This window comes from Dama dama, chromosome 14 (genome assembly GCF_033118175.1).
Source record: "Dama dama isolate Ldn47 chromosome 14, ASM3311817v1, whole genome shotgun sequence".
NCBI lineage: Eukaryota > Metazoa > Chordata > Mammalia > Artiodactyla > Cervidae > Dama > Dama dama.
The window spans coordinates 11,073,609-11,099,216 of NC_083694.1; the positions used below are offsets into that span (position 1 = coordinate 11,073,609).

At 40.2% G+C, this 25,608-nt stretch overlaps 1 protein-coding gene across 5 annotated transcripts; it reads right to left on the reverse strand.

Moving 5' to 3' along the window:
• RGS13 (regulator of G protein signaling 13) lies at nt 1-25,491 on the reverse strand. 5 transcript variants are annotated; one of them, XM_061160025.1, is made up of 8 exons: nt 25,320-25,491; nt 23,969-24,039; nt 20,260-20,390; nt 19,819-19,892; nt 19,246-19,314; nt 15,942-16,003; nt 2,585-2,751; nt 1-1,427 (listed from the first exon to the last, which is right to left on the reverse strand). In XM_061160025.1, the coding sequence occupies exons 5-8, from the start codon at nt 19,308-19,310 to the stop codon at nt 1,242-1,244; spliced, it is 480 nt and encodes a 159-aa protein (XP_061016008.1). In that variant the 5' UTR covers nt 19,311-19,314; nt 19,819-19,892; nt 20,260-20,390; nt 23,969-24,039; nt 25,320-25,491; the 3' UTR covers nt 1-1,241. The 5 variants fall into 5 exon arrangements, with proteins under 5 accessions (XP_061016008.1, XP_061016006.1, XP_061016007.1 ...); XM_061160023.1 differs by lacking the exon at nt 19,819-19,892; XM_061160024.1 differs by lacking the exon at nt 20,260-20,390 and having other exon boundaries at nt 25,320-25,490.
• Nucleotides 25,492-25,608: the final 117 nt, after the last annotated feature.

Below are 25,608 nucleotides of genomic sequence, written 5' to 3' on the forward strand. Positions count from 1 at the left end.
TTGATTCTATGTTATAATAATTCTTTGTTTAATGAGAATGATTCCAGTTAATCCTTACTTTCATGTGATACAGCTTAGGTTTACAGGCATTTTAAAATAAATGCTATTGCAATCAAATTTGAGACCTGAGAAATACTTTTCCTACTAAAGCTAAAAATCTCAATCAAAACTTTCCTACAGTTAATTCTTTGGAATAATGGTATTAAATATTTTAAGGAACTTATTCTCGATCAAAAGTAAAGAATGTTTATCCATTCCTATGGCACATGTATCCTTTTGCTATGAGCTGAACAAAGCAAGTCAAACAGACATATGAGTTCTTTCTCTGGAATCTCCTGACAGAGTCTAAGAAGCTTCTATAACAGGGCAGATAAAACAGTCTTTTAACTGGAAAAATAACTTGATCATGTCTTTGAAAAAAAATAGCATACTTATAAAGTTTTTAGTTTATATTTGTATTTATTGATTTTCAGGATTGTGATGTTTTCACATTGTGAGAAAAAAATTATCAAAATATAGGAACCAAATTTCCTACCCCATAGCAATATAAGTACAGAAATAAATGAGGAAATTCATACATTTAAATAGCTTAGACTCATTTGGAATTTTTCACATGTAGAAGATCTATATGATATAGAAGTAGAGTTATGCACATAATAGCAGGAAATTTTTAAAATATCTTTAAAGAACACATCTTTTTATATTGCTCATGATATAATACCATTGATTATACTCTGAGTACCAGGTTTGTCTACTAGTTATTAATAAAGTTACTACAAGCACTCTATTTAAAGAATACATTCATGCTAGAGACACAACTCATATAGCTATAATTTTTAAAGAACTGAACTATCTGTGCGTTATGACAGCAAAATTTCATTAATTAAAAAATCCACTTAGTTGATTTGTACAGTAAAAACTTTATCATTTAGTTGATTTGTACAGTAAAATCCCTTGTTCACGTTTATTTATTTATGTTACATATGTTGTTTATGAAGAAAGACCTTCCTTCTCTGTATATATTAAGTCAGCTACATAGGTATGCCATAAATTGTATTATTCATGTTGTAAGAGTTCTGCAGTCCATCCGTTTCTATTTGAGAACCAGAAATCAATTTATGGCTTGATTTCTTCTACTTCTTTTCTACTCTATTTCTGATTTTATTTATTTAGTTTTATATGAGAAGAACAAAACCAACACTTTCTGTATACCATCTTCAATTTAAACTTTTGAGTGGTGGTCAAGAATTGTTGTTGGCTTGAATAGTCTTCAGAAGTTTCTGGTACATTTCTGACTTCAGAAACCTGGGATAGGAATCCCTTTCCATGTGCATGTACACTATTTTTTGAGCCTCTTCAAAACATGTTTGAGTGGGTTCTTGAATATTTTTGATGATAGCTTCTCTTGTTGAACTGTCAATGTTAATCTGCAGAGTGAAATTACATGTGAAGCATAAGTAGGCATAATTGAAGATGAGAATAGAATGGAAAGGTTTATTTCCTGCTGTACTTTTCAGTGGAATAGGGTAATTTTGTCTGCACTTTCATTGACATCTTAAAAGACTTGTATGAGATAAGCTCCTTGCTTTTTAAAAAATAAACATCCAACTCCACATCCCAGATTAAAACACACACACACACACACACACACACACACACACACACACAAAACATGAAGCCCATGACCAGAGAAATCTCAGAAACCACTGCTTACATAGGCGGATGCAAGTGGTTTGTTAGTGGAGTCTGCAAACAAGGAAGTTTATGAGATGGAGTCCTCTTTTAAAGGAAAGGGAAGTTGGTGCTATTTTAAAGTTTACCTTCCTTAAATAGTCATAGATGTTGATTTAACTGAACATCTCCTGAAATGGGAAGACAGTGAAGAGAAGTAGAGAAATAGGGGAGAGAAGTGGTTATTTCAATAAACCAAATATTTTCCAGACAAGAGTTTTGAGGAACAAGTCAATAATGTCGGACTCTCCTGAGAGACAGGAATCTCATAAACCATCCTCTGTCCTCATCCTCATGATCAGAATTTTCACTCCTCCACCAGGTTCTCTCTCCACCAGGAGGAGTCTCAGTGTATCTATTTCACTCCTAACTTTTTATTTTCTTTCTGCAGTGGTAAGCGATGGGCAGTAATAACAGTGTGACCCACCTGCTGGTTTTAAACTAAGCAGAGCAGGAGCCCTGGTGGGGTGCTCCAGACTCTGCCCACCCTACTAGGGAAGTCACCACTATGGTATGTGTATCTGTAGGTCCTTGTAGCAGAGTCAACTCTTCTTATAAGGACTTCTTTTTATACTTTCCTGAGAATTAAGATAATTTAACGAGGAGAGGCTTTGGAGCCAGGCAGGCCTAATTTTCCCTCTTAACTGCTGTGTGATACTGGAGAAGGTATTAATAAGTTAACTTTTCAGATTCTTAGGCTTCTTATCTGTAAACTCAGGTTAACATTACTGACTTCATAGCATTATAGGAGGTATTGCGTGTAGACTGCTGGCACATATGTGTGCTTGACAGACACTAACGCTTTCCTGGGAGGTATTGATTTCCAGTTTCTGGCATAGTCAGGTGTGGTTACCTCTCTAGGGGACTGTGGCTGGATGTAAACCTTATAAAGCTTCTTTGCTCTGGAAGTTCTGCTCCACTGTGAGGCAGTTTTCTTATAGGTTTCACATGCCATCCAGAATTTAATATTCTCATCACTGTGCTCTGTTTTTAAGTATGCTGCATAGACCACCGGACCATCTAGAAGTAGAGGAGAAATCAGTTTATTTTCTTGGGTCAAAATCATAAAAAAAAGTCTGAACAATATGTAGTACAATTTAAAACTAATGCCTGAATCAGAGTCCCCAAATTATTTAACAATATATTATATATTATATAATGATACACACACACATCCCACATCTCACTTAGTTCTATGCATCGGAAGCATGTTTTGACAACACCAGTCAGTGGTGGGGTCATTCCTTCATCCCTTTATTCTGTGTAACTCAGAGCAAGATGCCTACTGGTGTGGCTGGGATAGGTCACAGGGACCCAGAAACAGGACTTAAATGGGATCAGTGGACAGAGCGCTGATCATGAAACTGAGATGAAAAATCTAAAACCTCTAGACAAACTGGAGGATAAGAGCAAGGTTTAAAGCTAAACAGGTATGTTCAGGTTGTAAAGAGAATATCCAATCCATGTAAAGATGATAAAGTGATCAGGCTGTATAGTCTGGGATGTGTCTCATATGCAACTAAAGCGGGAGAACAAGGATAATGAAAAATTCAACTTCATGTTCATGGTTTATGGTTCACACCAGAAATGAAGGACTAGGCAATGACTGGAATTCAGATGGGGTGTTGGAAACTATCCCAGAATCTAGAGCAGCACTGTGAGGATGTGCAGAATAACCAGTAAGTGACACTTGATGCCAGAGATGGCCGTCCTGTGCTCTGGTCTTTCCTGAAGTGGGAAGATAAGCGCAGACGTGTGGGAGGAACTTTTTCCATTAAGCCACTATTCTGTGGGTTCTAGTGTTTGAAGAAGAGAGTTAAGTGAGCTTTCACAAATCTAACGCTTTAGTAAGAATCTTTGAGGAGGTCAAGTATTGTGAAGATTAAAGATGAACGCTCTGAGAAAAACATTACACTTCTTTTGGTGGCTAGGAAGTCTCTTGGCACATCTGAGAAACTGAATTGCTAAATGCAGATAATGGAGTAACTTTCCATTAATAGTGATAGAAACAGGTATGTAGGCACATTGAACACATGAAGAAACATAGGCTTTTGATGAACAATAACTTACAATCATTAACTGTTACAAGAAATAATAGTAATCAGAGGGAATGGCTATGGTGAGTAAAATCATATTTTCCTAAATCTTCACATGAGACAGTGGATCTAATGAGTTCCCTAGCATAGAAACCAGGCTCCTTGACTCCTGAATTCTACTGCTTGTTAGCACAGATACAAAAATGAAGATAACAATTAAGGTATTTTGTGTTCACCAGAAAAACTCAAATGGAGACAGATTTTAATAATGCCTTTTGAGGAAGCTTTAGGGTTCAGGAAAGTTGGTGATCTGCAAGAAATGTGCTATCCTAGGAAGACACAAAATTAGAGCTTAGTTCATTATTATTATGGAAGCAAGTGTAGCATTCAGAACATTGAGTGGAAGATGGTTCAAAAGAAGCATGTTTGAATTGAGAGGACAGATGAGATGGGTGTAGGGCATATATAAAAATGTAACACAGGAAAGGATATGGGATTCAATATTTCTACCCAATGGGGAATATGTTTTACCTTAAACTTAAAACAAGAACATTTATTTTCACAGCAATTTACTTTAAGATGTGCCTAACCTCATCACAGGCACAGAAAAGTGGGCTCAGAGAATACAGATGTAGCAATTGGCATTCCTGTTGGAGAAAGAGCTGAATGGGTAGGCACATCATGAAACGAAACAAATCAAAATAGAAAACCATTTCTGGCCTAACAAGTAAAGCTGGAAGCCAATAATTTGCAGTATGCATTGAAAGAACTAGAATTCTATTTAAGAAAATAAAAAGCAATTTTTTTATACTTGGAGAAATTTTGACTGAGTGCTTCATTAGGAACAGAAAACAGGATCCTAAAATAAACGAGTTGGGGAATAGGGGAAAAACGAGCTGCCAGATGAAATCTACAGACCCTGGAAAGACTTAGCCACCAGGCTGGTTGCATGGGTTGAGTGGATGGGGTGGGGTGGGGGGATAATTTGGAAACCAGTATGAGATTCCGTGTTATAGTATTCTGAATTTGTGTTTGTCTTTATGTTTAGCTTCATTTTATAGTGAAAAGTTTATTCTAGAACTTGCCGGCATCTGTGTCTTCCTTAACTTCCCTCCTGATTGAGCCCAGGAAGGGTCTTTTGGGGCCAGCCAAGTAGTTTAACAATTCTCAATATTCCCAAGTCCTCTGCTGATGAAACCACATGTATTTTTCTATAGCTATCTAATGTGGTAGATGGTGGTATTGTTCTCAATTATCCCTGCCCTTCTTGTAGGAGAATTGTTCTTTCATGTCCCATTTGTATCAGCCTTGCTCACTGAACTTGTTTCAGGGATGCACAGTGCCATGGGCGGGTCAGACAGAAAGCTCAGGGACCATCTGGAGGTCCCACCACTGCTTCTCTCCCCACTGTGAGCAGGACACATTCTGGGAGAGCTGCTCCTTTAGTCAGAAGGCCAGAGTAAAGACCTGCACCAGAGCTACAGTCGACCCCAGTCCCTGTGTAGTGTGCACAAGAAAGGCATTTCTCTTGTAATAAATCAGGGAGTTTGCATACCATGTGTTACTATATCATAACCTAGTGAAAGCTGACTGGGACCACTTGAACTTGTCTGAGATTTCTGATATGACTGATGTGTACAGCAAGTGCTCACATGATGGGTATGTTTTATAGGATTTTGTCTTAAATATGACAGATTTTTTTGTGTTAGGCAAGTTAAGCAGCCTACAATGCATTTGTACAAAAGAGTTCCAGGAATCCAAGCTATTAGTAAAGTCAGACCTGAGATGCTCACTTTGGCCTTTCCACTGACTCTACAACAAGAGGGTTACAAGGTGGGAAAGCCTCTCCCAAATCAGGTGAGGCAGCTCTGCGTGGCTCGTTCTCCTCCATTCTGAGCAGAGACCTTGATTCTGCTTGAGCAGGGTAACAGGGATACACAGCAGAACTGCTCATTAAACTCAGAAGGTGGAAGAACTAGGTTCATCTCACACGTAGTGTACACTGTTTTCCTTGAAGCATGAGAGCAGTGCCTTTGGTGCTCCCTAGTGTGTTCCTTGGAGAAGGCAATGGCACCCACTCCAGTGCTCTTGCCTGGAGAATCCCGTGGACGGGGGAGCCTGGTGGGCTGCGGTCCATGGGGTCGCTAAGAGTCGGACACGACTCAGCAACTTCACTTTCACTTTTCACTCTCATTCGTTGGAGAAGGAAGTGGCAACCCATTCCAGTGTTCTTGCCTGGAGAATCCCAGGGACAGGGGAGCCTGGTGGGCTGCCATCTATGGGGTTGCCCGGAGTCGGACACGACTGAAGTGACTTAGCAGTAGCATTGTGTTCTTCACATATTAGTCACCACAATTAGTATTTCCACGATACACAAGGTGACACATGCTGGTATCTCCATGTAAGAAGGAAACGCAACATTGCTCTTGTCTGGGTCAGAATGGTGGCCCATCTATCCCAGGACCATTTTCTGCAAGGGGGCAAGGCTCATGGCATACATTAAATCCTAAGAGTGAGCTGTGCGGCTGTCTGCCGTCAGAAATGTTTCTAAAGCAATATTGAATCCATTTTATTTTTAATATAAACCACCAGGGAAAATGAGCTCCATAATTCTACCAGCCTCTGCATGAGGTTTTAAAATAAGTCTGTTTTATTAAAATTCTCTGATTTGACTTCAATGACATTAATCATTTCTGGTTTTTCTCCTAACTTCTCTTTGCTGTATTATTGTATAGCAAAAGAACTTAAAGTACTATTAAATGGTTTTTAAATAGAGAATTTAACAACTTGATATACTTCCTTTTGCCCTTTTAGTCTTTTGCTCATGTTTAACTTTCTATTTAAACAGTATTCATTCATCTTCACAAATACAGACACACTCTCAAATTACCTTACTGGCATTTACAGTGAAAGCAATTTTGTATCATTCTTGCAAACACTTTGTCTTGTTTGCTCCTTTTTTTCTCCTGTTTACTCTTAAAATTAAAAGACACTTAAGCGATGACCAACCTAGACAACATATTAAAAAGCAGAGGCATTACTTTGCCAACAAAGGTCCTTGTAGTCAAAGCTATAGTTTTTGCAGTAGTCATGTATGGATGTGAAGTTGGACCATAAAGAAGGCTGAGTTCCAAAGTATTGATTCTTTTGAACTTTGGACCATAAAGAAAGCTGAGTGCTGAAAAATTGATGCTTTTGAACTGTGGTGTTGGAGAAGACTCTTGAGAGTTCCTTGGACTGCAAGGAGATCCCACCAGTCCATCCTAAAGGAGATCAGTCCTGGGTGTTCATTGGAAGGACTGATGCTGAAGCTGAAACTCCAATACTTTGGCCACCGGATGCAAAGAACTGACTCATTGGTTGTCTGAGGAGGCCTTACAAATAGGTGAGAAAAGAAGAGAAGCTAAAGGCAAAGGAGAAAAGAAGAGATATACCCAGTGAATGCAGAGTTCCAAAGAAAAGCAAGGAGAGATGAGAAAGCGTTCATCAGTGACTGAACTGAACTGAACTCTTAAAGGTTGCAATGGTACTGCAGGGGCCGCTGCACTATATTATATTTAGCCAAGTTTTCATTACTGAACATTTAGATTATTTACCCTGTATATGTTGTAACTTGTACTACAATTGAACATTTTGGATTATAAATCTTTACACCTCTAATTATTTCCTTAGAATTGAAAGAGTAGAATTACTAGATTGATGATGTATTATTTTTGGAGATTCCTGATACCTATTCTAACATTTCTTTCAGAAAGATTTCATTATTTTTCATTTGTAACAGCAGTGTTGACATGTCTACTCACTCCTTCCATTCCAATCAGATTGTGTAAAACCAGTGACTTGCAATTACTTAAATTTGTATTTTAAAATGTTAACGCATATATATGGAATTTAAAAAGATGGTAACGATAACCCTATATGCAAAACAGAAAAAGAGACACAGATGTACAGAACAGACTTTTAGACTCTGTGGGAGAAGGCGAGGGTGGGATGTTCTGAGAGAACAGCATTGAAACAAGTATACTATCAAGGGTGAAACAGATCACCAGCCCAGGTTGGATGCATGAGACAAGTGCTCAGGGCTGGTGCACTGGGAAGACCCAGAAGGATGGGATGGGGAGGGAGGTGGGAGGGGGGATTGGGATGGGGAACACATGTAAATCCATGGCTGATTCATGTCAGTGTATGGCAAAAACCACTCCAAAAAAAAAAAAAAAAAAAAATTAACGCTTAAGCATGTTTTCTTTCTTCCAGATCATTTCTTTTCTTTCTGTGAATTTCAAATCTTTCATCTACTTTTCTTTTGCACTGTTAGTGTATTCTTGAATTTCTAGGTCTTTTTGTATATTAAAGATACTATTTGTTTTATTTATGGCATTATCTTCTGTTTACTTTTATATGTTACTTTTGTTTATGATTTGAGGAGAATATTTGTAAACTCTCTAATCTTAAAAAGTCTAAGTTCATCCATCTGATCTGCTTTCAGTCTTTTCTGCACTTTTATTGGAGAAAAATCTCTGAGACAAACATCTGGCCATGACCTGTTATTCACAGCCTTCGGCCTCTCCCATTGCTCTCATGGTGAGTCCCCACCTCTCCAGCCTCTTGTCACCCCTGCACACCGTCCTGATGTGGGCCCTGCTGTTCTGGCCAGCTAGTGTGTGACCACCATGCTGCTGCCTACGCGGGCTTTGTACACGGATCTCAGACCAAGTTCGGTATCTCAGTTTCTGAAAAGAAATCTCTCAGGAGCCCCTGTCCCTCCAGGAGGTTGGATAGGTACTTCCTGTCATTTGACAAACAGCACATCACCCATGCTTATTTTCACTCTCATTCCATCTCCATCTGTGTCAGGGTCTGTCTGGTTGCTGGGTTACTTCTCCGTCGCCCCTCACCTGCCAGCCCCTTGAGAAGGAGGACTGCAGCGCCCTCAGCTTTGCATGCCCTGTGCTGACCTGCTGCGTCACAGATAGCAGATAAGGAAATGTTGGTCCCAATAAGAAAATGTTGGCCCATCCAGGCTTTTGGATCCCTCATGCGTCTGTATTTTAAAGAAACTCTCTATAGGTTTGGAAAAGTAAAGAGACCGCCTCTAATTATTCAGCATCCAGGAAGCACTAAAGACCAGAGGCTTATAGGAGGCACTGTTGCTACTTTTGGTTTATTGAGAGAGAGATAGAAGATGTACTAACTGAACAGAGAGGTCTAGAAAAGGCCAGGTTTTGTTCGATTGTTTTCCCTGCAAGGTGAGGATTTACATGAGAAGTTAAAGAAAACAAAAGTGCCAAGCAGGAAGGACTGGGCGTGGCAGCATCGGGAGTATGAGCTTGAGGAGGGAGACCGTTGGCAACCACACTGGGTAGCGAAGCAGAGGATAAAGGATGGTGTAGGAAACTGCCAGTCTCCAGGGAGCAGCACAGATGCGGAGAGCTGAGGGGACACCAGGAGGGACGACAGTGTCCCTCAGTGACTTGCAGTGTCCACCCTCTGCTGTGATGAAGCTTCCCCAGCAGCGCAGGCCTTCATGGCGTGGAGCAGCTACTGTGCCTCCAGCCCTGCGATAAGCCTGCACTTTCCCCCTGGCGTTCCCAAGGCTGTCCGCGGTGGCTGTAACCAGTGAGAAACCGAGGGAAGCATTCAGTACATTTAAGGATGATTCTGACCAAAATTAAGATTGATGCCATCTTAATTCAGAGTCAGAACTCATGCTGATGCAAAAGTGCTTAACTACGTGTCTATTCTCGTGCTTGTGCCCGAGTGAATGGCAACAGGCCAAGGAAAAATACACAACGTGCTTTCTCGCTTGAAATCATCGCTGAAAATTTTAAGATGGGCACTCAGTATCACCCTTAGTGATAGTCATCCTGCTATCTTCTGCTAATATTGTGCCTCTCCAAAATCTTGAGAAATGATTTCCTACCCGTTTAAACTGATGCTTTTGAACTGTGGTATTGAAGACTCTTGAGAGTCCCTTGATTGCAAGCAGATCCAACAAGTCCATCCTAAAGGAAATCAGTCCTGAATATTCATTGGAAGGACTGATGCTGAAGCTGAAACTCCAATACTTTGGCCACCTGATTCGAAGAACTGACTTATTAGAAAAGACCCTGATGCTGTATAAGATTGAAGGCAGGAGGAGAAGGGGACGACGGAGGATGAGATGGTTGGATGGCATCACCTACTCGATGGACATGAGTTTGAGCAAACTCCAGGAGTTGGTGATGGACAGGGGAGTTGGTGATGGACAGGGAAGCCTGGTGTGCCGCAGTCCATGGGGTCACAAAGAGTCGGGCACGACTGAGCGACTGAACTGAACTGACCCTTTTAAAATGCCAACTCTTCCTCTCCTCCGTTTGCTGCCTCAGACTTAGCTGAGAACACACGTTTAATCAGGCGGAGGTTCCCTTATCTTCCCTCCAGCAAATCAACCAAGCCCCCTCCACTGTACCTGCCCTTTCTAACTCTCTTCCCAAGAGGAAGGATCCCAGCTCCTTTTTGGGTTGGCCAAACAATTCTTTTGTGGCTCCTACCTAACTGCTTTCTCGGTTACCTTCTGTTTCTCCTTCACTCTTACAATGGCGCCCCCCTCTGTTCTATGCCATCCGTTTCTTCCTCACTAAAGGTTGCCGTCATCTACAAATGTGCTGCTCTATTTTCCAAGTAAAACCAGTAACAACCCCCAGACTGCTCTGGTCAGGGCACCATTGATCTCCATGTTGCCACTCCCTGTGGTCACCCTTCCTTCTGCCTCTTCCCTGACTCCCCTGCAGGCTCAGACAGTGCACACCTCCAGAAGTGCTCTCTTCTTTGCCTCCAGTGAAGATAAGCCGCCCTGGTCACCCTCCACTCACCTGACCCTTCTTTTCCATCTCCTTCACAAACCCCTGCTCATCTCTGGATTTGGAAATATTCCTGTGCACCTAAGCTCCACGTCTGGATCTCTGCTTACCTCTCTGAACTCTCCCTCTAAGTGATCTCATAGCCCTGTGGCTTTGATTAACATCTATATGCTAATTACTCCTCGTTTTGTCTTCCCCACTGAATTCCAGTCCTAGCTGGTTTATTGAAATAGCCTTCTAACTAGTCTCTCAGCTTCCTTTCTTCAGAGGAGAACCAGTGGGTACTTTTATTAACTTTTTAATTGACTTGTTATATTACTGTCAGGGATAAAACATAATGATTTGATATTTTTATAGATTGTACTCTGTATCAAGTTATCATAAAATATTGGTAATATTCCCTGTGTTGTACATTGCATCCTTGTATCTTGCGTATTTTATACCTAGAAATTTGTACCTGTTAATACCCTTTCCTCCCTTACCTACCCGCACCCCCCCAAAAGGGTATTTGTAAAAGTACATTAATGCTCATTACTCTGCTGTTTAAAGTTGTTCATGTGGCCTGTAAGGCCTTGGTCTCCTATCCTACTAAATTTCTTTTGGTTGATTTAAGGTGCTAACCTCCCTCACACCTCAGGGCCTGTCTTCTGCTTGAGTTTCTCTGACCCCAGTGCTACTGGCCACTCCTTGTCATTCAATTCTTAGCTCAAAGCTTTACACTGTCCTACAGTTTGTCTCTAATCATGTCATTGAATTTCCTTCTTACTCCTGCCTTTCTTTGTCATACAGCCTGGCTTATTTTCTTCAAAGCACTTAACTGCTTTCTGGAATTAATTTATCTATTAATTGGCTTGCCTGTTTGTCTCTCTCCTCCCTCTAGAGGGTGCACATGAGCTGAGCACAGTGACCCTCTGGGCCTCTCACTGGTGCCTGGATTGAATGACTCATCCAAGGGCATTAGTCGCAGTTTTAAACTTATTTTTATTTATGTTTACTCAAACATAAAGAAACATAAATAAACCTCTATCCTCATCTTTTGAGATTTGGTCAGTAAATACATGTATGAGCCTTCTGCACTCTTTTCTAACATTTTAATCAAAATAATAATAAAAACTTTGATTAAGCAAAGTGATCATTGGCCCCCTGGTCTTTTTTTTTTTTTTTTTTTTTTTTAAGGCTTAAACAACAGAAATTTATTACAGTTCTGGAAGCTGGGAACTCCAAGAGCAAGATACTGGCCAACTTGGTTTCTGGTAAGCCCCTGGTCTTTTTAAATGTACATTTCTGTGTCTTTTCTAGTTCTACTGGATTTAGCCTTCAGAAATACCCACAGGGTTTTCCTTCTACTTTACATCTTAGTGATGCCTCTCACTCTGATAATAGTTTGGGGTGCCATGACATATTTTAGGTAAGCCTCACTCAAGGAAAAATCTTTGATAATACTCAGATATTTTTATGGGGCAATGAGTAATACCTCAGACAGTTTTTTTCCTGACCCATTCAAAAAGTTATTACTACTTTATGCCCATTTGAAAATAATTTTTTTTTTTTTCATAAAATTGTTGATGTTTGGAAACTTGAAGGACTTTCTATCATCTTTTGAAGGGTACTTTCTATTTAATTCATTGTGGAGATTTTTTAATGAGACCAGTTTTCACAGCAAATCCTGAGGAATCCTACACCTTCATTGAAAGAAGCACTCATTAGTCTTTCAGTTCAGTTCAGTCACTCAGTCGTGTCCGACTCTTTGTGACCCCGTGAACCGCAGCATGCCAGGCCTTCCTGTCCATCACCAACTCCTGGAGTTTACCTAAACTCTTGTCCATTGTGTCGGTGATGCCATCCAACCATCTCATCCTCTGTCGTCCCCTTCTCCTGACCTCAATCTTTCCCAGCCTCAGGGTCTTTTCAAATGAGTTAGCTCTTCACATCAGGTAGCCAAAGTATTAGTCTTTACTTCTTCTAAAACTGTTCCCTATCTTTAACATACTTAGAGTCAGAACTTTATCAAATAACAAAAATTTGAGTCATTTACATCTCAGCTCAAAATTTGCCCCTTGCAAGAAACTTTGCCCTGTGGATTTCTGAACTACATGTTGTTAGAAACTGTCTTTTAATCTGTATGGAGGCATCTGCATGTCTTAGCTAGAGGAAGCATTTTATTCCTGTCCTTGGTTAATGTAAACACACACTATTCTCTGGCACATTTAATGTTTATATTCTTAGTTTTATCTTTGTAATTGCATGTCTTAGAAAATGATTTGTTTTTTCAACTTTTAATTGTGTGATTTTTGAGTTTGTACGTGAATTTCACAGGAATTCAATTTCTGGTAAGATTCCTACCCTATTTTGGTGATTTCTGTAAAGAGCAGTATGCTGTCTCCCTGTGCTTGTCTTTTCTTTAGACTTAGCCTCATGATGCTAGATCTCGAAATTGCTAAGTCTAGCCAAGATCCCACTTGAAATTTTTTTTCCAAGTAATTAACTTCGTTTACTTTGTTTATAAGGCTGAAAAGACTGGCACAGAAACTCTTACATAATATAGTTTGGTGTTTTGATCTTTTCTTAGTAGCATTTGCCTCGTATTTATTCATTAAACATTTATTGCCTGCCCATTAGGTACAAAGCATGCTTTCAGCCTCTGGGAGGAAAGATGAAAGGTGAATGAGAAGTGATCTGTGCTCCTAGGAATTTATAATCTAGTGAGAAAGGGGATATGGGAAAAAAATCCAGTACACAAAATAGCTATAATTAGAAGCAAAGTAAATAATGATATTAACTAACAGAAGAGAGAGAAAAAAATACTTCCAGGAGTTTTCCAAGAGGAGAAAGTGGCAGTTGAACGTTACCTCTAAGGATGGGCAGAGTAGATAAAGGAGCCAGAGAAGGCCTAGTGCAGAGCTGGACCAGGAGTCATGGATGTAGAAGATGGAGTAGTCATCACACGGGCAGAAGAGCATGTATGTGAAGGGGCAGAGCTGGAGGTACGTGTTAGCAAGAGCACTGGGGTAAGGTACAGAGCTGAAAACCAAGTTGGAGATTTTGGACTTCTGAGTAGGCGGCAGAGAAAAAGGAAGGATATTCAAAACAAGCACTTTATTACTAAGAGAAAGAAAGAGAAGTCGCTCAGTCATGTCCGACTCTTTGCGACCCACGCTCCTCCGTCCATGGGATTTTTCAGGCACGAGTAGTGGAGTGGGTTGCCATTGCCTTCTCCAGAGGATCTTCCCGACCCATGGATCGAAGGATTGAACCCGGGTCTCCCACATTGTAGGCAGACGCCTTACCGCCTGAGCCACCAGGGAACTCTCAATCACTATGTGCCTCATCTGTATCAGGCATTGAGCAGGGGGGTGTATATCTAACCCGCGCAGCAGTGCTGAAGGGAGAGATGACCTCAGACCATTCTACAGATGAAGAACAATAAACTCTAGGAGGGAAATTAATCTGGCAATGTTGCACCGTGTGGATTGCTAGTGGTTGGGAATGAACTCCAAATTATTAACAGAGGATTAATCAGTGTAGTCAACTGAACTTACACCTTGGTCTCTTCCTCCTATACCAGTGTCCTAAAATTGACCGGAAAGATTATCTTAAAGTCGGCAATCATGCTGGCAAACTGGATCACAGACTGTGAGGTGCCCCTGAAAAGTGAGAGGCGGGGGCGAGGGCATCAGAGAAAGGAGGGGCGGGCCTCCCTGCTCGCCAGGCTGGGCTGCTGCATCAGGCGGGCTCAGGGGGCGACGGAGCCCGGGGCGGCGGGTCCCAGCCCTGCGGGGCCGTGGCGCGAGAGCCCGCGCCGCTGGCCGAGGGCCCGGGAGGCGGGGCCGGGCCTCGCGCCTGCGCCCTGGCCCTGCAGGCCCGGCAGCAGCAGCCGCCTCCGGGCCGCGTGGGGCCCTGCGGTCAGAGGAGCATGGCGGGGCCCCGGGACGGGAAGTACCCTGCCCAGAATAACTGCAGCGCGCCGGGCTCCTCTGTCCGTGGGGTTTCCCTGGCAAGCATACTGGAGTGGATTTGCATTTCCTACTCCAAGGGACCTTCCCGACTCAGGGATTGAACCCGGGTCTCTTGTGTCTCCTGCATTGGCGGCAGGCGGATTCTTCACCACGAGCACCACGTGGGAAGCCCAAATTGGGAGCACAGCCAACTCCACTTCCACAGTCAATAGGTGTGAACAGATTCAACAGTCACAGAGAGGCGAACAGGGACTCGCAGGTAAAAGAGATATAAATCATTGGCAGACATTTGAGGGGAACAAATGGCATTTTGAAAAAATTGCCACGTTCAGCAAACAAAGGAATTTTCTTTGCGTTTCCCCTAGTTGTTCTTTGTACCTGTCTTCTGTGTTTATCATTTCTTCTGTGTGTGTGTGTGATCAGTCACTCAGTTGTGTCCGACTCTTTGCAACCCCATGGGCTGTAGACCACCAGTCTCCCCTGTCTGTGGAGTTTTCCAGGGAAGAATACTAGAGTGGGTTGCCATTTCCCTCTCCAGGGGACCTTCCCGACCCAGGGATCAAACCCACATCTCCTGCATTGGCAGGTGGATTCTATACCACTGCACCACCTAAGAAGCCCCTTATCATTCCCTACAGCCTCCCAACTTCCCAACCAAACAGTTGACTACTCACTCCTTCAGTTTCCTGTGTTGAGCCTCTGACTTTATCTTTCTGACACCCACTGCTGTCATCTTCCATTTATGCCATCTGAATGCCGACACATTTAACTAAATATGGACTTATTTCCATTTATATGACCTGAATGCTGACACATATAACTAAATATGGACTTATTTCCATTTATGCCATCTGAATGCTGACACATGTAACTAAATATGGACTTATTTCCATTTATACGATCTGAATGCTGACACATATAACGAAATATGGACCTATATAAAGTCCCATTTCAGTCAGACACTGATAAAGTTAGAAGCAAACTTTGAGGAGTTTTAGAACATCAGAACTCAAATTTATTCTACTTCTCAAGACACTGAAAACAGCAAATTGTCAGGGTTTTTTTTTTATTATAACTTTAGAAAACTGCTGTAAGGCAATATATTTCAGTATGTGTTTCTATTTAAGCATATTTCCATGAGATTTTACACATATACTCGTGAAGAATAAACATTGACAGTGACTAATCTTGCTTTAATTAACACCAAACAAAATAATAGTGGTTGACACGACAAACTATTTTCAGGTTTCTTGTTTTAACTGGCAGTTGCCATTTAGAAGGGTGTGAGAAGAGCAGCACATGTACATCATCAAGTGCCTCCTTTCCTCCAAGCATAAAAGTGACTAGATATTAACAAGTAACATACACATGATACTCACATTTTGTAGCCATCAATGTTTCAAAAGACTGGGCCCACTGTAATACCTCTTCCAGAGTAAGGCTTTGAAAAGAAGCAAAAGGTTCTCATTGCACTAAAATATTCTCAAGCTTTTTTTTTTTTTTTTTTTTTTCTGTTGAGTAGAAATATGCTATCTTGAAAATAATGTCACAATATAGTTGTATTCTCTTTTTGTATAGTTTTGGATGGAAATCTGTTTCCCAGTGATCTTTTACATTTTATTTTTACTATGTGGTTAGAATGATAAAAATATAAAAGTAGAATAAACTTGAAATTCTGATAAGATGTTTTAAGATGAATTTTAAAAAGATAAAGAATCAGTGTTTTACAGTCTATAGTCTCTGTACCCCAAATTGCCATTGTTAATGTTTTGATGTATTTCTTTTTAGTATTTTGGTTGTAGGCATGTTTGTGTGCTTTTAACTAAGAAGTAATCATTCTGAGCATGTGTGTATGTGTGTTTATGTGTGTGTGTGTGCATGCTTCATGTATGTGTGTATATATACATGTACACATACATATGTGTATATATATACACACACACACACACACCCTTTTAATCAGCCTTTTCTGTCTTCACAATTGTCTTAGCAACCATTTATTTATAGTATTATAATTTATAACTGTAAATTTATAATCACTGATCATCACTATCATTTGCAGTGATCATGCAGTAATCTACAAGGGGGCACTCCATAGTATATGTAATTATTCTCAATGAGTGTTTTGATAAATTCTAATTTTTTACCAATAAAACCAAATACACCCCAGCTGTCATTGAGGCTTGCCATGCCCACGGGTAAGGTAATTCCTTCTGAGATTAACAGGAGTAGAACCAATGCTTTCAAAAGGATTGTAGGTCTTGTGCTGCTGCCACCAGCCATGTGTTTGCCCATGTGTTTGCTAGAATCTTAGAGTTTATCCACAAAGCCTATTGGCCTGCATTCATGTGATAAGGTTAGTACTCTGTATTTACAGTGTATAAATATTTCTTGGTCAGTTATTGGATTTTTTAAATATATTGAGTGTTTTAGTTTTTATTACTCTGAATGATATATCAAGTTACATTTGATCCAAACAGTATGAGAAGAGTTTTGACAACATCCGTGGAGGATACTGGCTTCAAGACTTCATTTCTGTTCATTTTAGTGGACTTTTTGAGGTCAACTGGTAAGTGACTGTTCTTACCTGTGAGTCATTTTATTTCCCCTCTTTAAAATACTCAATGCATTCATTGCCATTCAGTTTATGATACATTCTTAATTTTCCTCATTTTAATGACTGCATCTAATCAAAGGCCACTACAGATACCGGCAAGCACTGCCCATTGGCTGTTACCTGGTATAGTTAGCTCAGTACTCAGTGTTGAGGGGACAGCCATCAGCTTTAGTAGGTATTTAACACAATGAAGGCAGATTAAAGAGGCTAAAAAAGTAATCTGGGAAATGGAAAATGCTGAGAGTCCTAAAATGGTCCGATATCCTTTGTTTTCTGAGCCTTCAGATGACACTTGCTAGCTCTAGATGGACTGTTTGCATCATTGCTGAGGCTTAACAGTACACTGCCGTGGAGATCGCTTTCAACAAACATTTCCATGAAATGGTGTCTGACTCATTGTTCTCTTCTCTTATTAGAACTCTAAAAACAGAAGCCGAAAATAACCTTTTCAATCCAGTGAGATGAAAAGTGTTTGCAAGGTGTAAAGCAGACCTAATCGTCATGTAGGAAAGAAGATGACCTTCATGATGGGAGGAGATGCTGTTGCTGTCTTGGGGTAGCTCAGAGTTTGGTGTTGGTGATTGTTGGCAAGGGAATTCCTGTGCCTCCAAGGAGCATGAGATTTATGGAGATACATCACATTTAGGGTGATTATGGTTAGGGGTAAAGTTGTGAAGCTAAATTTGGTTTTGGTTTAATCCCAGTTTTGCTTCTGGTTTTTCCTATTTCATGCTCTTCCATGGCTACAATTATCCCTTATCAGAATAATCCTAATCAGATTTTTTCCCTCATCTACCGAATTCTCTGATAACCTGCTCCACTTCTGTGCTCCCTCCTCCTTCTGGGTAGAGAGAGAGAGCAGGTACCAAACAGATACGGGAACATCTGAGCCATTGCAACGTAGTGCAGAGAGGAATGAGGAGAGTTTGGAGTCTGACAGTCCTTGGTTCTAATCCCTATGCTGGACTCAATAGCTATTAGTCTAAATTAAAATTTACAAGCTTCAGTTTTATTATCTACAAAGTTATCATGAAAATTAAGTCAGGTCAAGAATGTAAAGCATTTATCAAGTGACCGTTATCTCCTGGTTTTTGAGGAACATGAATTCTCTTTCCTTGACCTTCACCTTCCCTGATGGTGGGTCTCCAGGGCAGGTAGAAGGAAGCCAAGCATTGATGGCGATGCTCTATGAAAATTATCAGCAGACCCGAAGGAAGCTGTCCCCAAGCCAGCCTTCTCCTCTTTCTTCTCACACAGGTCTGTGCAGTTCAGCAGCATCAGCTGGTCAGTTGAAATGCTGAGCTTTGGGTCTTTCCGCTTCTCCCACCCACCACCAGAGACTCTCCATTCCCCATAAATGTGGTAGTTGGTCAGCATCTTTGGATGTTTGGGCACTTCAGGGTGGGAGCCTGCACGCCAGGATCTCCAGCGGTGATGGGGGTGGGGACGTGTGTCTACAGCTGAGTCTCCATGCAGGCTGTCGGGCTCCCTGGCTAACCTCACAGGGGTCCTCCACCTGGGGGTTCTTTGAGGTGAGCAAATCCACTGAAATGGTTTGTTACCCTCCTCGGGCATTACACTTTCCACTTTAGTGTAGCCACTGCCCCATCCAAACAGCTGCGTTTTGAGTTATGACAAAATGTAGAAGAGACCTGGACACTTGATGAGCATTTGGTTATCCCTCCAGTCTTACCTTTTCCAACCAGGGATAAGGTTTGGCACTTTGTGGATAAAGGACTTGAACTATGTAAATATTTTGGATCAAAGAATCTCATCTTAACATGTAAAGTTTTAGCTATATAGGACTTTTAAAAAAATCTAAGAATATTTGTTCATAATAGACTCTCTAAAAACATTAACTTGCTGAATTCTCAAGTGTAAACCATGAATAAGGAAAATGGAACTTTAGTGTAATACATGATTACCCTTCTGGTGGAATTACTCATGTGTAAATGCAAATTTTACTTTCTGAGCAAAATGTATTGACAGAAGTTGAATACACATACCCCTACTTATCATGTGAAAAATATACATTAAAATGGTAATAGAATTTGCATGTGACTTACTTTGAAGGGGGTCTCTTAGATTCATCTCTGCACACCTTACAAATCCAACACTTCCGCCTGCTCATTTTTCTAGAGAAATGCAGCATTTACTTAGTATAATTTAGTCATTTAAAAGTACTATATGTTAGAGTCTATGTCTAGAGAACACACAAAGTTTAATCATTAAAAATAAGGATGGGCTCTTGAAGTTAATGGAACACAACTACTATGGGAATGAGAAGGAGGGATGAGAACAGAATGACTCATAAATACGTCATAAATAATTTTGAAAACATGGGAATATAGGCACTTTGAGTTGTGACTTTAGAAGCCATCTGGCCCACCTATTCTCTAATAACATGTTTAAAAAATATATAGCTCTTCCAAAAAAATCTTTCCATGTAGGGCCTCCCAACAATGAATTCACCAACTCTCAAGTCTTCTCATGTCAAGTAATTCATTTTTATAGGAAGATCTCTCACTATACGGAACAAGAGCTGGTCTCTTTGTAGTTAACCAAATAAAACATTGTAAATAGCCAAGTAAAAAGTAAGATTTCTTTTAAGAGCAAATTCTGAGTGGAGTGTTGCTTACCTGACTTTCCCCACTCTGGTCACTGTAACTTTGACTTTAAAATTCAGGTAGAGTTTAGTCAGCCCAGGCTTTATCTGACAATGTATTGCATAGAAAGTTTTTAGTTCTGGATTTTGAGAAAACACTCAAACGCTTGTTAAGAATAATCAAATCTACATCTTACAATGAGGGCTGGAAATATTTTGCTAAATATACATTCACACTTAACTACAGTGAGTTGTTAAGGATAAACATTTTTATATCGGTCTTTATTGACTCATGGGTAGCCTCTGTTGAACACTTGTTATGTGCCAAGTTCTGGCTGCCAGGGGTCTACATAAATCCTGTCTTTCCTCTTCCCATCCTCACTCACAGGCAGTGAAAATTTGTGTCGTGGGGGCTCTGCGACAGAAAGTATAGGGTACTCCCATGAGTACACACGGGAGCAGAACCTAACCGGACCTGGAGGTGGTGGGAGAAGGCATTGAGGTGAAGTGGCAGCTGGGCTGGAACCTAGAGGATGAGCTGGAACTGCTGAGCGAAGGAGAGATGCAGCTTGGGTCCAGGTCAGGAGCCAGTGGGTCAAATCCTCGCTGAGGAAATGAAAGGATGTGGTCACTGTGTGAGTCCACGTGTGGCAAGGAGGGAGCTCGAAGAGGTTCTGAAGTGTTCACTGCAGCAGGAGTGTGGTAGGAGATGAAGTTCTTAGGGAGGGAGAAGCCAAGCACCATAGGCTTTCCATGCCATCAGTTTCATAGTAAGAAGCTGGAAATCAGTGAAAGTTTGAAAATATGGAATAGGCGTGTTAACATCTGAGATTGGTTTTGTGGAAGAATGGATAGTAGGCTGGCCAGGGTGGAACTGGGGAGACCAGTTAGGAGTCCAGGAGAGGGACGGTACAGGCTTAGATGAGGAAGGTGTCATCAGAAATAGCGGGAAGGGATAGATTTCAGGTGTTTGGGAGGGGGAATTACCATAACGTGTTGATGTATTGGCTCTTCCGGGTGGGAGAAAGCAAGGAAACAAGTTCAGGTAAAAGAGATTCAACCTCAAGGTAAACATGGGCAGTTTTCCTAAAACACATAGGAGAAGCCAAAAGAAAAGGGGAGATGGTCCAGAAGACAGTGTAACCTGAGAAAAGCAGGTGGCTGCAGACAGATGAATGAACACACGTATTTCAGAAGGAGACTGATAAAGAGAGGCTTGCAGGAGGAAAATCAGAATAATAGAGTGTCACAGAAGCCAAGGCATGAACTGTCAAAAGGGGAAAATGGCTAACTCTTAGGACCTGGGTAGAGATTCAGAGAGCAAAGGACTGAAACTGTCCATCAGAAGTGAGAAGGTCATCTCTAACCCCAGGGAGAATGGTTTCAGTGGAGTGGCAAGGGCAGGAAGAAGGAAAAATATTAGAGTCAATGGAGACCTGGACAGACATAGGGCTGCTTGTACAGGCTGTTTGCACTTTCTTTCCCTCCTTTCTCCCTTCCTTCTTTCCCTGCCTCCTTCTCTCCTTCCTTCCTTCTGAGAGCTGTAGATAGAAAGGCATACTGGAGATGGAGACGCAGCGCTATGCTGTGTGGCCATCGTGACCCACACATCTCTGGGGACATCATTCACGAAGTCAACACTGTGAGTGGCTCAGCCTGAGGCTGGCCGTGGTAACCGTGGACAGCAGATGAAGACATAGGAGAAAGAGAGAAAATCAGTAGAATTTCAGGTTTCTGAGAAATGAGGTGGAGGAGGGATTCAGAATGTGGGAGCTTGGACTTTGAGACGTCTTGGTGGAAGCACAGGAGGAAGTTACTCCCTCCTTGTAACTGGGAGGGGTGGGGAAAGCAGGAGCAAATCTAAGGGTATTTGCAGGTTTGGGGACGAGAACTTATGGGTGCTGTGGTCTGATGGACTTCACTTTCTGTATGAGTCTCTGCTGTCAGGGGGACCAAGGGACAGATTGTTAAATATCTCTGTAGGATGGGACAAAATTAGGACTCTTGAGTGCAAATATAGATACATGCAAATTAAAGCAAAGGGAGAGTTTATTATAGGGATGTGTTCGCTCATGGATTCTGGATGGCCTTCAGTGCTGGGTTCTACTCTGATGGTAGGAAAAACTCACTGAGGACTTTAAATAATAGTGTGATGAAAAGAAGTCTTTTTCCAGAAGAACAGATCTGACTGAAGGTGATTAACACTGAAATAATGGAGGCCGAGAAAACAATTGCAGTGACTGGCTGTACTTAACTGATCCCGTGTGTAAATCAGACAGACCCTGAACTGTGTTCATGTTGTCCAGGTTCCAAGATTCTCCATCTCTGTGCTGGCCCCCCATGACTGTCTGCCTGTCTTGTAAGTGGGAGGATGGTGGAGGACTTCTTTCCTTCGTGTGCCTTTCCTGTCAGTGTTGCTGATCGTCTCTGCCTTCCACTGGCCTGGACTTATGCTCCCAGCTCTACTTTACCCATAGTTTTTATTCCTCACTGTTGCCTCGCTTGATCTACTGGCTCTACATGCACACATTGGTGATCTGTGTATCTAAAGTTCACGTCTGTTGATAAGTCGTCCTATTTTCTTTTAAAAATTCGATGGGCCTGTTTGACAAAAGCAGAGCAGTTCTAGTGTGCAACACCCATGAGGTCAGAAGCACAGTAAAGGTTAATTTTCAGGCACAACGGCGTTTAGGGGGCTCCTGCAGCTCCTGAGAGGCGACAGGGCGTATTAAAGTAATCCTGGGCTCTGAAGCCAGACAGACATGCGCTTGAGTTCAGGCTCTTACTAGCTGTGTGAACTTAGGTATATTAATAAAATTCTCAGTTGCCTAATTTCCTTTTCTCTAAAACGGAACTGCAAATATTAGAAAAAAAAAAAAAACACACATGCACAAACTTTCTGTTCCAGTTAATGTGATTGATCCTCCTTCGGCTTCTTATAACCCTGCCCCTCAGAAAGTATTTCCTAAGGCTTCTGCATGCACAGGAAGCATGCGTTGTCAGACTGCATTCCTTCCTCTTTTTCAAGTTCAGCTCAAACTTCGTAAGTTGTTCCAGTTAATCTTATTCATGTGTCAGCATACATTCCCTGTAATCTTCCTTTGTAAATATTTAGTGACAGAGTTATGCAGAAGATATATTTTACATAGAAAAATTAGATCACCAAAGCTGTGTTTGGTGACGTTTTCTGGTTTTCTAGTCCATTAAGAAATGGAACTTGTTGGTTACTGTCCTGGTGACTGGAATCATGATGTTCATCTTGTAAGATTCCTGGGACTGCGTGTCCCTTGCATGCCTGCATTCTCCCTTTCCATTGCTGCTGGATTCACTGTCAGTATGCACCTCCTCTTTGCTGGAACATCACAGAACACTCCCCATGTCCTCGTGATGCCTCCGACATTGAAACCAAGAGATAGATGCGCAAATATTTAACCCAGTTTCTAGTACTAGAACAGATTGAACTTCTAAGATTATTACTTCTTCCAACCAACACTACTAAAATTATAGTGAAGGAATGTATGAGGCTTCAACATGAAGGAAAAGGGAGATTAAACAAGGAGACAGAAAACAAAGTATTTCAAACAAATTCTGGAAGATGGAGAGCAGGTAAATTTCAGAAATTATAATTCTCATACCTCTAAAAAGAGAATAGAAAAGGCAGACTTTGGAACTTCATCTGACAAAATGAAGAAAATACAATTCACAGTGTGAGGACAAAGAACTTCCAAAGTAACTAGTGGTTTAAAGAGAAATGTCTGCAGTCTTGCATTCAACAATATTTATCATTAAGTAGCGTATCCATGTCTAGAGTTACCAAAACGTAGAGTGACAGAGTGAAACACTTTCCTATTTACAATTGCAAACTTTTAAGGAATATTTTTGTTCCCAAAAGGAGTAAATTCTAAAGAAAATTTAAAGTATAGTTCTTGACAGTTAGAATTTGATTAAAATATCCTGTTGATAAATCATATTTGTCTTGATTATAGTTAAATCCAATTAAGAACATTTTTGGTGAAATTAGACCTTTGAATTAGAACATACATGGTCATTTACTGGTAAAAATAAAAATGAGCCTCAGCTATTCCATAGAACAACAATTCTGTTTTGACAAGGAAAAGAGTTTCCTGTGAAAGAATGACTTAAACTGAGAAGGTATAGAATTGATTTAAATTGGAGAAACTCACCAAGCTTCTCAGCAACAATAATCATTTTTTTCTCATATTGGTGGTAAGATATGTGGAAACATTCCATTGACCTAAAAATGAAATAATAACAAAAACAAACAAGAAATTATCATGTGAGTTATCGAGAACACATATTTGGCAAAGATATCTATAAATACCCTGCCTTACATTTTAAGCAAATATTTTTTCCACTTTGTAAGTACTGGATTATGATTATCCCCATTTTTTATTTATTAACTCCTTATTTAGTTTTTTTTTGTTTAATACATTGATATTATAAAAATTCCTATACTTAAAAGTATAAAATTATATAATTATATATTATAAAAGTATAAAATTAAAATTTATATTTTCCATTGCTTTATTAAAATTATTGTTTCTTACTTAATATTGTGTTAATTTACCTATTATTTAATATCCTCTGGGTAAAACTAGTGTGCACTTTTGCTATCTAAGCATAGAATATTTAGAATAAATTTAGGTTTCCATTTGATTTTGCCTCCAACTTTTTTCCTGATTATTTTAAAGAAAGACTATTTTTTATCTATGAGATTGAATTTGTATAGTGGTTTTAAATGCATTACTATTAAGAGAGATATATAATATGCCAGGAATAGATTCAATTTCCTCTAATACTTAAATGAAATTTCTCAAACTAATAGGAAAATAAATACATTTTCTTAAATGGAGGCTTTTAACATATTTAAAAACATTTTTATTATCCTGATAGTCTTTCTGTTCATTAGTTGTTTTGGCATTTAAATGCATTTATTTTACAGTGTAACATGTCATATAAGATTTAGAAAATTTTTTATCTCAGTGAGATTTTGTTTGCCATAGCACACAAAGTTGTTGCCTTTTTTAAAAAAAGTAATATGTGTAGTTGTGCTTAGGTATAACATTAAAGAATGAAGAAATGTCATAAAATCAAGTTAATGGTTTTTAGAAACTAACAACCTACACCTGGAATCAGTACAGCTTATTATATGATGGAACTAATCATTTAGTAATGCATGGTTTTTGAAACAAACAATTTTGAAATACCTAACTTTATGTCTTTATCTAAACATATACACACATTCACTCAAAAAAACACATAAAATGAAAGACCATACTTTAAAACTGTAATATTTCCTTTACTGCTCAAGTTAGAAGCTTCATTTATACACATATCACTTTAAGTTTTAAGTATTCAAAACCTAGGCCACACAAATGTGTGTTTGCAGGTTTGCTTCTTTGTTTCCGTAGAAGGAAACTGCTAACACTTCTGCTGTTGAAATAAACATCCAGTAGTCATTTATATCAAGCAAACATCATTGTATTCAACTATTTTACAGAATGTCATACTTACAAATATATGCTGTAGAGGAGTCCACCATGCTAAACTTTATTTCCTCCCTGTATGATCCTTTTGAAATCAGGTTCTGAAATTCCCTGAAACACCCAGCGTTTTTGCTGGCGTATAAGAACTTTACTGTCCCTATAATTACCTTCGATGGCACTCTGGCCTCTGTACTGAATGTTCTGTTTTTACATACATATCTATGCAAAGAGAGGTTTTGTCGACTATGGAAATTAGTGCTGTGGGGTGCGATGCATTGCTGATAAAGAGGTTTTATCTAACATTGTCAGCCCATCTG